This window comes from Vigna unguiculata, chromosome 7 (assembly GCF_037176805.1).
Source record: "Vigna unguiculata cultivar grain cowpea cultivar isolate G323 ecotype 2 chromosome 7, ASM3717680v1, whole genome shotgun sequence".
Lineage (NCBI taxonomy): Eukaryota > Viridiplantae > Streptophyta > Magnoliopsida > Fabales > Fabaceae > Vigna > Vigna unguiculata.
In genome coordinates this window covers 46,034,317-46,049,101 of record NC_140798.1, presented here as the reverse complement: position 1 = coordinate 46,049,101, position 14,785 = coordinate 46,034,317, and the positions used below count along the sequence as shown (strand labels likewise).

The window sequence follows — 14,785 nt, the reverse complement described above, 5'->3', positions numbered from 1 at the left end:
CCACTAATGATGATACTGAACAAATGGTAGCATTTTTGTTTTATGACTATGCACTGGCATTATTATACCATGGTGGCACCATGATACAAGTGAAACACCATAAATGGAAATGTCTCAATGGTTTTGAAGAGTGAGAATATAGTACAAAGTTGTAATCATACATGGTATGTGTGATGACAACATTGATGCCCTGACAGATCATAGTGCTCTCTGTTACTCAGAGGCATGAATTCATGAAACAGTAAGTGGGCCAGAGTTATGACAGACAGAAAGGGACGCTAATAATGAATCTCTGTTGGACCGAACAACCGTTGTCAGATTGTGGGCTTCTCTTCGTCAAAGCCTTATCTGGTTTGGCCCATTATGAATTCAGAGTGGGCCAACAGTATCATCTTATTTAAGAAATTTTACCCAATCATCACTTGTTAAAAACAATTTATGAAGGTTATAGTTTTGTAATTACCAAATTTTGTGGTTGAAATGAATCGCAACTTATGAGAATTGAATAATTTTGTAATTTCTCTACGTGGGACTTTCAACAAAGACAAGTATCATGAAATTCATATCTGTCTCAATTTAATGAAGAATTTGAATTTGAGATCTCAAATTCATTGACCATGAAAGCTCAGTTAAAGAAATAAAAACATATTAAAAAAAAAATAACGTAAAAAGTTTCCCTCTATTGAAATAACGGATAAAGGTCATATTAATTGATTAAAATTGTTTTCCTAAATTTTATTTTAGGGAATAAAATGAACTGAAGTCAACCGGCACTCCCAAAGATAGCGGAAAGCATAAATTGGGCGATAGTTACTTCCATTGTTTAGCGTTTGTCTGATTAGATAACCATCTTTGTCAATCTAACAAAATTACTTTCAATTCTTTATTACATAAAAAAATTGGTTTAACAAAATGAAATAAATTTTGGTTAAATATTGTCTCTGTTAACATAACATCTAGTGTAACTAAATCACACTACACTAGCTAGCCACAAACGTGATGATATATACACGTGAATGTGCGAGTATGTTTAGTTCCAGCAAGGCTACCTCTTTTATTTACCAGTTTTATGAAATCCAAACCAAGAATTATGAATTTAAAAATTATTAATAACAAGAAAAATGATGATTCTTAAAAATGTTTTGGGACTGCAAGATTGTCAGTAAAATGAAATTGAGCTAATTTAGAATAAACTTTCTTAATAAGGTATGAGATGGTTGAAATATTAATCTTGCTTCATTACTAGAATATTTTTATAATTATTCTGAATTTTTTTAGATTCTAACTTTTTAAGATAATTTATTACCGTGATAGATTTCCATAATAATTTATTTGTTTCCTATATATTATTAATTTTTCTATTTATGATACTTAATAACATCTTTTTATACACTAATAATTTTGGACAAATTTTAAGAATGACATATTATTTCACAGAAAATAATAATAACAATAATAATAATAATAATAATAATAATAATAATAATAATAATGGAAATGAATTTTGTACTGTATGCTCATGAATCACCGCTACCATTATTAACAGGGTAAAAACATAGACAATGATACTTTAACTCATTTTTTTTATCCACTTTTAACTCACAATTTCAATCACCATTAGATCATCACTAAAAATAATAAAAGAAAAGATAATCTAATAGTAATTAAAACAATAGGTTAAAAGTGGGTAAAAAAAACGAGTTAAAATATCATTTTCCTAAAAACATGTCCATAATTTCAAAATTGAATGTTGTACTAATTTTTGTTGTTGTTAGATTTATAATTTAATGTTTTAAAACATATTAAAAAAAATTTGACATACCATAAATAATATGTTTTAAAAACACAAAAGAGAACAACGCTACGATATTCAAACAAAGAAATTTGATTCGATAATTTTATTTATGATAGCCTGTGGACCTTTTCAAGGACAGAAGGGAGCATGGGCCCCAAACTTTTTTTTTTAATTTTTTAATTTTATGTATTAAAAGGTTTTAAAGTTTTTTTAAATTTTAAATTATATATAATATATTAAAAATTCATAAAAATTAAATTATATGTATTTTTATTTCTTTTAATAAATATAATATTTAATGTTAATAAATAATAAAATATAAAATAAAAATGTATATTAATATACTTATTTTATTTTATTTTTTTAATTATCTTTTGAGTTTTTTTATATATTTTAACTTTTTTTACATTTTTAAGAGAAAAAAATAACACAAATTCATTATTTTATTATTATTATTATTTTATTTTTAAGAAAAAAAATCCTTCTTTTATATTATTTGATAATGAAATATTAATTTAATAACTAATATTTCTTTTCATGAGTTGTTGTATATTACTTTTTATTAATATAGAAAAAAGATAATGTATTTTATGTGTTTTTTTATAATTAATTTAATTATGATTTGGTTGATCTAATTGTTTAATTAAAGATACTTTCTTACATTTGAAAAAGTTAAAGGTGAAGAATTTAACATTAATTATTTAAAACTTGATACAATAAAATATTTTTAGATATAAAAATATTCAATGAATAAAAAAATAAAATTAAAAAAATTTATTTAAAATGTAATCAGTATAAAATACAAATTATAAATTATAAATTTTAGATATACTGTTTTAATTTCAAAAATTATTATTTAAGATTAACCGACATTTATAATAACAACAATAATAATTAATAATAATACTTTTAATAATAACTTAATGACTTATTTAACCACAATCATAAATTATTGTCAGTGAATTTGACTATAATACAATTTCTCATATATCTCGTATCATCACTTATTAAATTTAATTAATAACGTTTCATTTTTCATGACTTTGAACAAAGGAAGGTGATAAATGTCCATAGGATTTGTTACTCACTTGAAAAAACAATCACTGTTAAACAAAATTGATAATAATGATTATGAAAACTGTAATAATGTAATAGTTATGCTGAATTTTGTAGAAGTTCTTCTTTAGAAGTCTCAGTATAAATTTATGATCAACATGTAAATTAAAATAGTTGAAATTTCTTTTGATTTATCTTGGATACAACATTTGCGTCTTGTACAAATGGTCAAACTACACGCTAACCCTAATTTACCATGATCAAAAGAAACATATAAAAATGAGTCATCTTTTTATTTGTGATATTTTGGGAGATGAAATTATAATTCATTGATAGTTTGACCAAAATTCTTAACAAAATCACACTTTTTTCTATATTTTTTCTGCAAGCTGTGTATTAACGATCTCCAAACTGCAGCCTAAAGGAGTGGCAATGGAATAAATTGTTTCCAATGTTAGTTTGGTTATTTATAAAACATTCATACGTTAATATCATTTTCATATGTGTTTACCGTATTGACGAAATTCAAAAATAGAATATTGTCTCGCAAAAATTCTATATTAAAATATTTATAAATGGATTCACACACTCAGGTAATAACTAATAACTTCAACTTTAAGTTAGGATGGTTAAAAATTAGCTGGTTATGATGCATTGTATTAAAACTAGCCTGGACTTGGGATGAAGAAGTTTGTATTTATTTTGTAAACGGTGGTTGATAGCATTTGACAACTGATAGAAACAGTGTTCAACTTTGAACGGAAACTTTCATTCATAACTGCTGGGTATTAATTTAGATTAATCCATTGATCCAAACATAACTGTATACTCATCTTCCTAAAATTGAAACAAGTTTATTCCTTTAAAATAAAATTAATATCTGCACCGTATAAAATTAGCAATATCCAATTATTACTTGCACTTTAATTAAAATAAAATGTTTCCCGTCCTGCTTCAAAAAAAAGGTGTTAGAAGACATAAGAATTTTCTCCATACAATTTTACAAGACTATATACTATTTTTTGTTAATTTAATACATTAATGAACAAGCACAAAAATTAAAAGGAATAAGAGGATAACTAAATATATTAAAAACATAAATTCTTATGAGTATTAAATAGGATCATGCAGTGTCAAGCACAGGATCTCAACCATTAAAATAAATTTTCATTTATACATTATTAAAAATATAATTGAGAGAATAAAAAAAAATGATACCAGAGAACCCTGTTTTATTGGTCATCTTTCCATATGCATATTAATCACTGCACCTAATTAATACACAGCTCCACACCCTGCTTTCAATCAAACAAAGAAACCATTGCGTTGAGAACAAGGACAATAGATTCCAACAGTTTTGAGATCGCGACAACACAAAATAGCACATTAGACAAATGTGACCGGCACAAAACCCTTTTTTACTTTGACAAAGCCAATTCTATTTTTCTTTAATTCTTCCACACTCTTTAATGCATGGCGTAGAGCATAAGCAAAGTCAGAGAGGTATAATTTGAATTGAACAACATCATTGTTAGCACACAGTCAACTTCATTACAAAAACATCTTAACATTCTCATATAAACCATTTTGTACAAATTTTCGATCTTAAGCTGCTAGTAGTTACAATTTGAAGACCCATGAAAGAAAATCAAAATGAAGTTCACCATCCTCGTAAAGACTTCTACTTACAAAAAAAGGAGAATGGTATCTAATCACACCTGCAATTCCAAATCAGTCCTCTATTATTATTTGGATACAAGATGATAATACTTTTTACACATGACAGATCCGGTTGACATTTACATATTCATCAACAGAACATATTTACAATCAAGATAAAATTTGATCTCTTCCTCTAGACTCGAAGATCCAAAAATTTACTTTTGTCCGTGCGTGTTGTATGAAGACTCGGTTATGTTTTGAACTGAATCTAATATTAAAACTTGTGTGGTGTGAGGAGAGGATCTATGCCAGGGCAGGGATGCTGCAATTTCGCCTATCCCTATCAAGGCAATCAAATCCCTCAATTCTCACGGCAGGATTGTTACCAAAATTAGCTCGAACACAGCCTCCCTTCCTTGCTGAGGAAGAGGGAGATGGTGGGAGACCTGATGCAGTCGGAACCACCACCCACGACTGCGGTGAGAGCGGAGAAAAAGTCTCATCCCCAAATCGAGCATCCTGAATCAAAGGGTTAGTTGTTCTGCTAGGCGGCGACCCGCAGAAAAATGGTGGCGAGGAGGCTGCCACTGGCCACGAGTGCTCTACATCAAAATCACCATCCTGGAAAACCATCAACAAACAAAATCAATTAAATCTGAGCACAACCTTCATCACTAATCAACAAATTAACCTAAACCACACGACTCACAACAGAAGAGAAAAATAAAATAAAAAAACATTAAAGAACAATATCTACCTTGGTGAGTATGTTGTCCAGAGGATTTGAACCAGAGGAGTTTGAATCACATGGCTCGACCTGGCAACTGCACAGAAACAAAGTATGCAAAGTTTATTAATAATAGAAATAATATTTGGAAATAGAATAAGGAGAAGAACGGAAAGCAGTTATACCTGAGATGCCATCGGAAGTTTCTAGCAGGGTGATCGTTGACGGGAAAGTTGAAGAGGCCGAGGCGGCGGGGCTTGGGGCAAACCACGCTAATCTCATCGTGAGATGGAACGACCGCGTTTTGGATGGCAAACTGCTTCATCTTCCTCCTCCGATTTCTATCTATGTATTTAATCAACAACTAAAACCTGCTCCACACCTATAGACGTAGAAAAGGACAAAATAATTAGAACAGACATCGAACGAAAACTCAAAAGCCGAAAGCAATAAACAAATCAAGCCTGTCAAACCAAATTCGGTAATATATTAAACGGATCCTACAAGCACATGTAACTATTCCAACAACTGAAGGTTGAGATCTAGTAAAAAATTGAAAAACTCAACAACAAAAGTAAATTATAATCACGCGTTGAGTTTCTGAAATCTCAATCACCTAGCTCCTACCATAGCTATACACCTCACCTACAGATCTAACTAAAACAATACAATTACCGGCGTGATTTATTTATGCAAATTGAAAATCGAGCGAGATCTGGAAAAGGAAAGTGCTGGTTTACGATAATTAAAAATAAATTTGAATTTGAAAGACAGGAATTACAGATATTGAAAGAAAAAAATAAGGAGAGAAGGTTAACGTTTGGGAGCAGAGAGATCGAAGAAAGTAGTGATAGTAGAAGCAGTACCTGTGAGGTGAGGTGAGGGTTTGATTAACTAACTGTACAGAGGTTGTGAAGAAAAGAGAGGAATTGAATTGAAAGAAGAAGTTGGTGAGAGAAGGAGACAGAGAAAAGTGAGGGTGAGGGATGAAGAAGATTGAAGTATGGTTGCAACCACACTTCCTTTATATTTATCTTATATATATAATTTATTTTAAGGGAGATTTTTATTTTAATATTGTATGGTTAATTCATGCGGGCGGTGCCTCCCGCGATAAATCACATCGATTTTGGCACCCTCAAACCCATTCTCTTTCTTCTACAGTAAAATCATACTTTTATGGGTATCCATGAATCATGAATAATTTATCAGGTTAAAATATTAAATACGATACTATGATGTGAAAATATCTTAAATATCAAGCCATCCCTTGGGAATGAGAATGAGTCTTGTATGGTGTAGCTTTGTGCAACGCACAACGTTCAACCTCCTCCCTACACGTGGCACCCTCTCCACTTCTAGGACCCAAGGTCGGCAAATTCGTACTTTCAAGGGGCCGCTCCTACCATTCACTATTTTTTTTTTTTTACTTTCATCTTTCTCTTACCACTGGATTAAGACTACATCAATCAACATTAATCAAAATAAATAAATAAACCTTTCTCTCTAACGATGTTTTTCAAACTTATTTCTGTTTTCTCTCTTCTTTCTTACAGGATTAAAACTAGTTATTCTCTCTCTCTTTAAAATGCTTTTGTCAGCTTTCATTTTCTTTTTAACCTTTCTGACTCTTACTTCCTATAACCTCCTTTTTCATACGTATTCAAATAACTTATTTTAATTACTTTCCCGTTACCTATCTGAAACCATGTCACATCTACCTTTCCTTCATGTAATTGTTTCTTTTTATAAGATCAATGATCATACATATATATTTGTTTTAACATTTTTGTTAGTCCTGTCTTTCTTCTATGGCTTCTAATAGTCGTTATCATCTGATGTAACCAGATGCACACCCAATACCATAGAGTATCGCCTAGAAACACCCATCTCACTTTATATTTTCAGAAAATATTTCTTTTTCAAAATCCAAAGACAAAATTATTGCAGTGATAAATTCCGTTTTCTTAAAATATTAAATATTTTCTATGTGCGAAGATCTTGAGATCAAACATCTAATCCAATATTTGGAACAGAAAATAGTTTCCGAGATCATGTTCCTTCATGTTAATCTCACTTGATATATCTTTGCATTAATTTGGCTCTTTAAGGTCGGTGTAATAGCTATTACATTTTCGTTTGGTATATATCAATTTAATTATTTTATTTTTAATCATTTAATTGGGCTGTCGTTAGAAAACTTCTACCAAGCGAAGATATAATTTCCACCATGTCAATCTCCCTTGATAATCTTGACCCGGAAGGTCAACCATTTTGCTTTTACTAAAAGTCTATTATGTTTTCGTTTTGTATACGGTAATCTTTTATTATTATTTTTTTATTAATGATTTGATAGATATCAAAGACATTGAAAAACAAAATCAAATCAAGAAAATAAATAAGATAATTAGCATATAAAAGTTAGGTTCGACGGAGTAAAAGAGTGAAAAGAGATATGTTGGAGACAAGTACGATTGAAGACAATAATTAAGAAAAAATATTGTTAATATATTAAGAAAAGTTTGATCGAGAGGGAGATCGAGAGAAATTTGATCGAGATAGAAGGACGTTAAGAAAAACTTGATCGAGATAAAAGGATATCTAAAAAATGGCATTCGAAATAAAAATTGAAGCTATTAATTGAGATTCATATAAAAAGAGAGTCAAGTAATTTGAAGATATTTGCAACTATAATTCATAATATAAATAAATTGATCATTAATTTCATTCTTGTAGTGGATGTATAAGCACTTGAAACAATTTAAATAAGATTGAAAAACATAAATTTGCTGATCCGCTAAAAAAAACTCATATCAAGTTAATTTGGTTTAATAATTAACATTGATAATAACATCAAACCAAATTTATCCAGAAAATTAAATTTATTATTAACAAATTTATATACACTTAGAAGATTTTTTCACTTAAAATTCCTTTGACAAAGCTGTCAATTTATATAACCATACTTAATTTATTACACATCAATTTTAAAGAAAAAGTACACACCAATGAATTACCGTCAAGTATCATTCTTTTTAAATGTTTATTTACGATAGTTTAATTTGAATCTTATTCTTTTAAATTCTGTTGATAATAGAAATGTTTTCAAAGATGGGGAGGGCATGTTTGTAGAAAAGAAAACCTAAAAGTCAAAGAACAGAAAGAATGTTAGGGGTGGACAGATGATGAGAAAACAGTGAGAAATTGAAAGAAGAAAGAAATATCGAAATAAGTCGAAGATGATGGAAAGAAATGGAATAAAGATAAGCAGATATGGTGACGCAGTGACCTTTTAGGCATTCGAATTTTGACCCTCAAGCTGACCCCAAAACATGTGCCATCTACATAAAATGCAAATCCTAGTTAATGGATGAACGTATTTGATGCAATTTGATTACGATTTTGTCAGCGAATTCATCCTGATATCTCAGTTTTTGGGCAAATGACATGTCACCAAAAAATGAATAAAAAAAAGAACTTGCAAATATTAAAGAAGAAGAAGACGAAGACATATTGATGAAGAAGTGAAATAATTGTAGACAAACCGAAAGACATATCTTTTCTTGCATCTACGCTTCCAAAGCAGTGGGACACACAACACAATACTCCATTCTGGTAAAGAAGTGCAATCATATTCTCTATTAACTGTGTCCAGATTTTGCAAATTATTCTCATTTCAAACCTTAATTATCGGTAAAGTTTATTTGATATGATTCTTTTACTAAAAATTTAAAAAGAAAAGTCCCTTTGACGTGATTTACCTTCTGTCATCAACATATTCTTTATTAATTTATTAATTATATGAAAAGCAGGTGAGGGTGTCCAAGTTAGGCTTACGATCTGGTGAAAAGGACAATTTCGGTTTGAAAGGATTGGCACGCGTTGGTCCCAAAATCAAGTTGGTGTTCACACAACACAACCACCATGTGTTGCCTTTGCTTTTCGCAGTGGCTTTTAAGAGGAATAGATCCAAAATCAACACTAATGGGGAAGCATTATAAACGATGCCCATGCTTAGCATTACAGAATCATTTTGTTGACGTAAGTAAGCTCGTCAAAAAAAAAAAAAAAAAACTAGTGCGTGTCTTAGAGTCAACAATAATATTTTATTTTCACGTGCTTGACATCCACTCGACATAGGGTAAGCGAACAATGATTTGACATCAAATTGCTAAATTTTGTTACAATTTTCTATAATGAAAGAAGAAAAAAAAAATGAATGGGTCCTCCATCATAAGAGGATTACATTGTTTGTTTAACAAGCAAAATCAATGAAAGCTGTAAAACAACCAAGAGAAGAGGTTTTAAGAAAGAGACGTAGCTTTTGCTTTTCTGAGATAATAGGGTAGGAGAAAAAGGATGGAAAAGAAAGGATACAAGAGGAAAGATTTGAATTTGGAGAGGTTATTAACGATCTTTGTGATGAAAGGATTGTGAACCATAGGTTTATCTTTCTCCTGTGAAAGAATGGGAAAGGTAGGGTGATATTGAAAGCTTGACCTATTATTTCTTATAAATCCATGAGTTTTGTAGCATGATTAATTATATGCTTTTAGATATAATATTTTTTGTCTGAAATGTAGCATAATTAATTAAGATTTTTGTAAAATTAATTTTGTAGGTCATCTTAAACATTAAAAATTCTTGTCTTCGTTTCCTTTTTCATTAAACATATAATTATTAAAAATTCTACCCTTTTGCTTTTTCTTTCTTCATTCCCATTTATTTTCCACACCATCCAAACAAAACAAAGCATTAATTGTATACAACCATATTTCACAAGTTGTAAGGTTTTGTTTGTATAAGCCACAAGAGAAAGGAAAAGGAAAGTGGAAACAGGAGAGGGGATGAGGAAGTCGAAGGTTATCTAGTTTTGGAAGACATTTTGTTGTCAAATGCCATGGTCAACGAAGTAGTTGCTCCGTAACGTATTGGGTTGGATATAACTGTAAATGGAAGTATTTGCAGGGCCAAGAACTTTCAATATCCACCCGAAATAATAAACTAGAAAAATGTCTTTACCAATTACAACTCTTATGATCACCTCATAACAAAACTAAACACGCAAGAGATTTCCACAAAAAATGGCAAACCAGAATTTACATTTTCTTAAGCTTTTTTTTTCTTTTTTCAAAACATTTTCTGATGATGGTTGAACAAAATGTTACAAGGTATACAACAATAAACATCGTTTGGAACCAGAACAAGAAAACATTTAAATGCAGAAAGAAGAATGAATTAATGCCTTAAGGTAACACAACAGCTTAATGAACTCTGAACATCTACAAATATGTGAGGTGGTTCCTAAAGAAATCAATCTGCAACTCTCTCGAAGATTTCTAAAATGTGATGACACAGAAATGGTTCAAGTTCAAGCAGAGGCTGCTTCGGTTGCAGCTGCAGCGCGCTTCTTGGCAAAGTATTCTTCAGCGCGAGCAAGGTTTTTAGCAACTGATGGCTTAACCCATTTCTTGCGGCCAGGAAGCAAGGTGAGAGAACATCCAGCACTCTCAAGTTTCTCCTTCGCTGCTGTGGAAAAGGCACGGGCTTTTAACGTCAATTTCTTGCTCAGTTCTCCTTCACCCAATATCTGAAACCAACAGGCACAATAAATTTTGTTTTGATCAAATTTTAAGGCCTTCGGAGTTTGAATGATGCATTGGATGGGTAAATAAAATTAAAAGGCTGGCTTAAACATACTACACTATCTGGTTTATAGTTGTACAGAAACCAATTTTTTGCAAAGATTTCCTGCGTGTCTGGGAAACCAGAAATGCATTTATACAGAATGAATACAGTAAAATTTAATCAACAGATGCATACAACATTTGCCAGAGCGAACTAAAGTTTCAACCATTAAATATAAGTAAGTATCCTCTCATGTTCAAGAATCATTTCAATCAGTATCCTTCCATTTCAAAAGCTTGTTGAAATAAATGTCAATGTAGAGTGCAGTTTGTTTACCCAAATATTCATTTTCTTTTGGTAAAAGAATTATCATTTAAAGATTCTAGTACACTGATGGGCATGTCTTTACATCTCATTGCTTATCCCACAAAGATTACTTACATCAGAAGAATGAGTCTAGCATTTGGCCTCTGGAATAAAGATATGGAAAAGACTATCACCTTTTATTGTACGAAAAACAAAAGGAATACCATAAAGATATGGAAAAAGGACATAAATAAATGACTGAATATTTTTGCCTCCTGAACTGTAGGCTGCAAAGTAGTTATTGCTTGAAAAATCATCATAGGTATGTTTTTAAAGGGAGTACTGACAATCTGAAAAGCAAACCCACTGACCATAACCTAATTTATCCATGATGGATAAAAGAAATGGTCTAATAGAAGATTCACAATACGAATAGATAAGTATACGTAATATTTGGTGCTCGGAACAAAGAATTTACAGCTTCAAACCACTGACACATCCACCTATATATCATATGTTTGATCTTACACGCATTTCAGACATACCAAAAGGTGCAGATAAAATAAAATAACAAACTAAGAAGAAAGAACATCTAAAGATTAACAGAAAGTAATTTCATTCACAGCAAAGCAGGGGACTCTAAAGAATTGATCTCCATGGTAGCTGGTGTTACTGCTAGGAAACTAGCATCCTCATTTACTTTTAAAATTTAATCATTCATAATACCTCGACACATCCAGAAAATGATCATGAAGAAGTATGATTTAAGACAACAGCTAAGGAAGAAATTTAGATGTCATTAAATCAAGAAGTAAATTGTACCTTCAAAGGAAGTCTCCTTTCTCTTCCTGATGGTTTAATCACACCTTTAGCCTTCAGTGACTCCAGAGACACCTCTTCCCCTTCCTTAAATTTAGCATCTTCTATGTCTCTCAGATTTACATGGACATATTTGGGCAATCCAGCATGCATACCTTAATATAGGACAAAGGAAAAGAAAAAAAAAAGGCATAAAAGAATAGCTCCGAAAGAGATAAATGCACAAGCATTGACTAAACAAGTTAAGAGAGGATATAAAGAAAAGAAGAAATACACAAGAATGCAAAACCACACAATGCCTACTTTTTATTGGTTAACTTTATTGGAAACTATATAATCATATATGAAATAAATTAAATAAGTGAGACGCACACAGTACTGTGACTTATAATAAATTTCAGCTAATAGTGTGTTCAAAAGAGCATGTTGCTAATATTTTTCAATATACAACATCTGAGATGAAAGGGGACATAATTAGTAAAGAAGTGTGACATAACAACATCTGAGGAAAGGAAACTAAGATGCTAGAGATTGATCGCAACCAAAATGCAACGATTCCCTTCCTACAATAATCACCATTTTGGGCTCTTGTTTCCTCCGAGTGCTTCTTCAAATAGAGAAATTCATCGTGTCAAGTCCCACAATATATATACCCCGTCTCTAGGGTGGATAACAGCTTGACGACTTACCAAATACGATGTAGCAACAATTTGTAACCAAACTGCCCACTAATATATAACACTTTACACTACAACTTTTGACTTCAATTGTAAAAGTCACTTAATGAAAAAAAATAAGAAAAGGGCAATAAGAGATTGGTCATGAAGGTATCGTAATGGAATTAAAGTAAACTTATGGGCAACAATACCAGGACTAGAGCCTAACACACAACAATACACACAAGTAAAAGTAAACTAAGGTATAATTCAGTCACAATTTTCTCATCTGCATCAAGGGATTGCAACAATCATCTAACTTGCAGTTTTGAAAGTAATGCTTTTTATTTTACTACCGATAATGATAGAATCGCCAATTAATTGTGGCATTACCTCCTGCAATTCCTCTGAGTTTGGGGATTCGTCGATAAAGGGGCATCTGGCCACCTTCGAAACCCTTCCTAACTCCAGGCCCAGATCGAGATTTCTGACCCCTCATCCCAAAACCACAACTTGCTCCTTGCCCAGCCGATATTCCTCTACCCTTTCTCTTTGCCCTCGGCCTCGAACCCGGTTGGGGCCCCAAATTGTCTAGCCGAAACCGAACGCCAACCATGGGCGTTGCCACCGGGGCAGAGGTAGACTTGTAACGCGCGAAAACGATGGGTCTTGCTCGCTGAATCTTCACACATGGTTTTGCGACTAAGGTTTTTACTGTTCCCTGCAATGCCCAAATGGTTGAGAAGAAATAGAGAAGAAGAAGAAGATTCTTATTTTTTTGGAGGGAAATGAAAAACCTTGAAAGGAGTAGACAGCTGCGGTGACCATGAAAGTGGAATGAGAAGAGCAGTGGCCATTGCTGTGATGATAGACTCAGATAGATGACACGATAACTCCACAAAGAAACTTCAAATAACGGATAGGATAAGTTTTTCCATTATTCTTTTATTAGAAAAAAATATATCAACTTATTCATTTACTGTACGTGACACTATTGTACAGAAATTATTCAACAAATTTGATAAATAATTGGCTTAATTTATTAAGTTTTAAATTCATGGTAAATTTAAGAATGAATTTTTATTAATTTTTTATCTATTAAATACCCAAAAATTTTATATATTATTTAAGTGTAAAAATTTCACTAATGAGACGATATGATTATTTACTCCTCCACATTATTTAACTTTCATCACATTATTTAACACCACAAAAATTTAATTCAAACTGAACTAAAAATATATAAATTTATCAAAAATTTAAATTTTAATTAAGATTAAATAATTTTCATAAACACTATTAATTAAAAACTAAGTAGTACCTCGGTTTAAAGGAAAACTAAATTGGTACCACAAAGAGTTGATAGCATAAATCTTTATAACTTTTCATTATTCTTAAAATAAAAAGCTAACTATATTTTCTTTTATCAGCAAATAATTAATAAAAAATAAAATAGAGTCACTGTGTCACTCTAACTCTTATACACAAGCATTGTATATTTTGTTATACTACTCAAATAACCTAAACAAAATTCACTACAACAAGTAATACAAGAAACCTATACAACTAAAGAAAATTATGTTCCTGTCATTCTATATCTAGATGTCATCTCATTTTCTTTGTATTTATGTTTGATTTATTAATTGTGTGAATTCCTCAAATTGAACCAATTTTCACTGGAACCAATTCATTCTCCATTCTATTTTTTATTCCTAGTCGTTGGTAGTCCATTCATCAAACTTTCTTATTGTTTTATCTTTAGTAATTGAGTTTCCATATACTCTAGTAAACTTGCTATATAAAATGATCCTATCCATGTATCCTCTAAAAACTTAATCCTAAATCTTGACCTACTTTTCTTTGTAGGTTTTGATGAAAACATTTTCCTTCCTCTCACTCTCTACATACATCACATAAGTCCTTCCATTATATTGATGTATAATGTTTTCTATTATTTTGTATTAGCCTTTCTAAAATCCATATTTTAGTTATAGAATATTCTTCCACAATCTCTCTTCACTTGTCTCTAATATCCACTTTTATCTGGCTGATTATAATGTTATAATTAATTAAAATGTTATAAAAAACAATTGTAACGTGTAATAAAAGTTAGACATTAACTGAAATTATGATATT

The 14,785-nt window shown here is 30.9% G+C and overlaps 2 protein-coding genes across 2 annotated transcripts; both read right to left on the bottom strand.

Annotated features, from left to right (window-relative positions):
• Positions 1-4,398: 4,398 nt before the first annotated feature.
• LOC114192609 (uncharacterized) lies at positions 4,399-6,275 on the bottom strand. Its single transcript, XM_028082388.2, has 4 exons — positions 6,107-6,275; positions 5,426-5,622; positions 5,271-5,337; positions 4,399-5,134 (listed from the first exon to the last, which is right to left on the bottom strand). Exons 2-4 carry the CDS (start codon positions 5,563-5,565, stop codon positions 4,817-4,819), a joined length of 525 nt encoding a protein of 174 aa, XP_027938189.1. The 5' UTR covers positions 5,566-5,622; positions 6,107-6,275; the 3' UTR covers positions 4,399-4,816.
• A 4,037-nt stretch (positions 6,276-10,312) lies between these two features.
• RPL15 (ribosomal protein L15) lies at positions 10,313-13,590 on the bottom strand. The gene is made up of 4 exons (XM_028078463.2): positions 13,447-13,590; positions 13,043-13,370; positions 11,997-12,148; positions 10,313-10,830 (listed from the first exon to the last, which is right to left on the bottom strand). Exons 1-4 carry the CDS (start codon positions 13,504-13,506, stop codon positions 10,612-10,614), a joined length of 759 nt encoding a protein of 252 aa, XP_027934264.1. The 5' UTR covers positions 13,507-13,590; the 3' UTR covers positions 10,313-10,611.
• Positions 13,591-14,785: the final 1,195 nt, after the last annotated feature.

Coding starts and splice junctions, on each gene's coding strand:
- LOC114192609 (XM_028082388.2), bottom strand. CDS start 5,565: ATGAAGCAGTTTGCCATCCAAAACGCGGTCGTTCCATCTCACGATGAG. Junction 5,338..5,425: donor AACTTCCGATGGCATCTCAG/GTATAACTGCTT, acceptor GTTTCTGTGCAG/TTGCCAGGTCGAGCCATGTG. Junction 5,135..5,270: donor TGGACAACATACTCACCAAG/GTAGATATTGTT, acceptor ATGGTTTTCCAG/GATGGTGATTTTGATGTAGA.
- RPL15 (XM_028078463.2), bottom strand. CDS start 13,506: ATGGCCACTGCTCTTCTCATTCCACTTTCATGGTCACCGCAGCTGTCT. Junction 13,371..13,446: donor AGCTGTCTACTCCTTTCAAG/GTTTTTCATTTC, acceptor TGGGCATTGCAG/GGAACAGTAAAAACCTTAGT. Junction 10,831..11,996: donor AAAGGAGACTTCCTTTGAAG/GTACAATTTACT, acceptor TGTTGGTTTCAG/ATATTGGGTGAAGGAGAACT.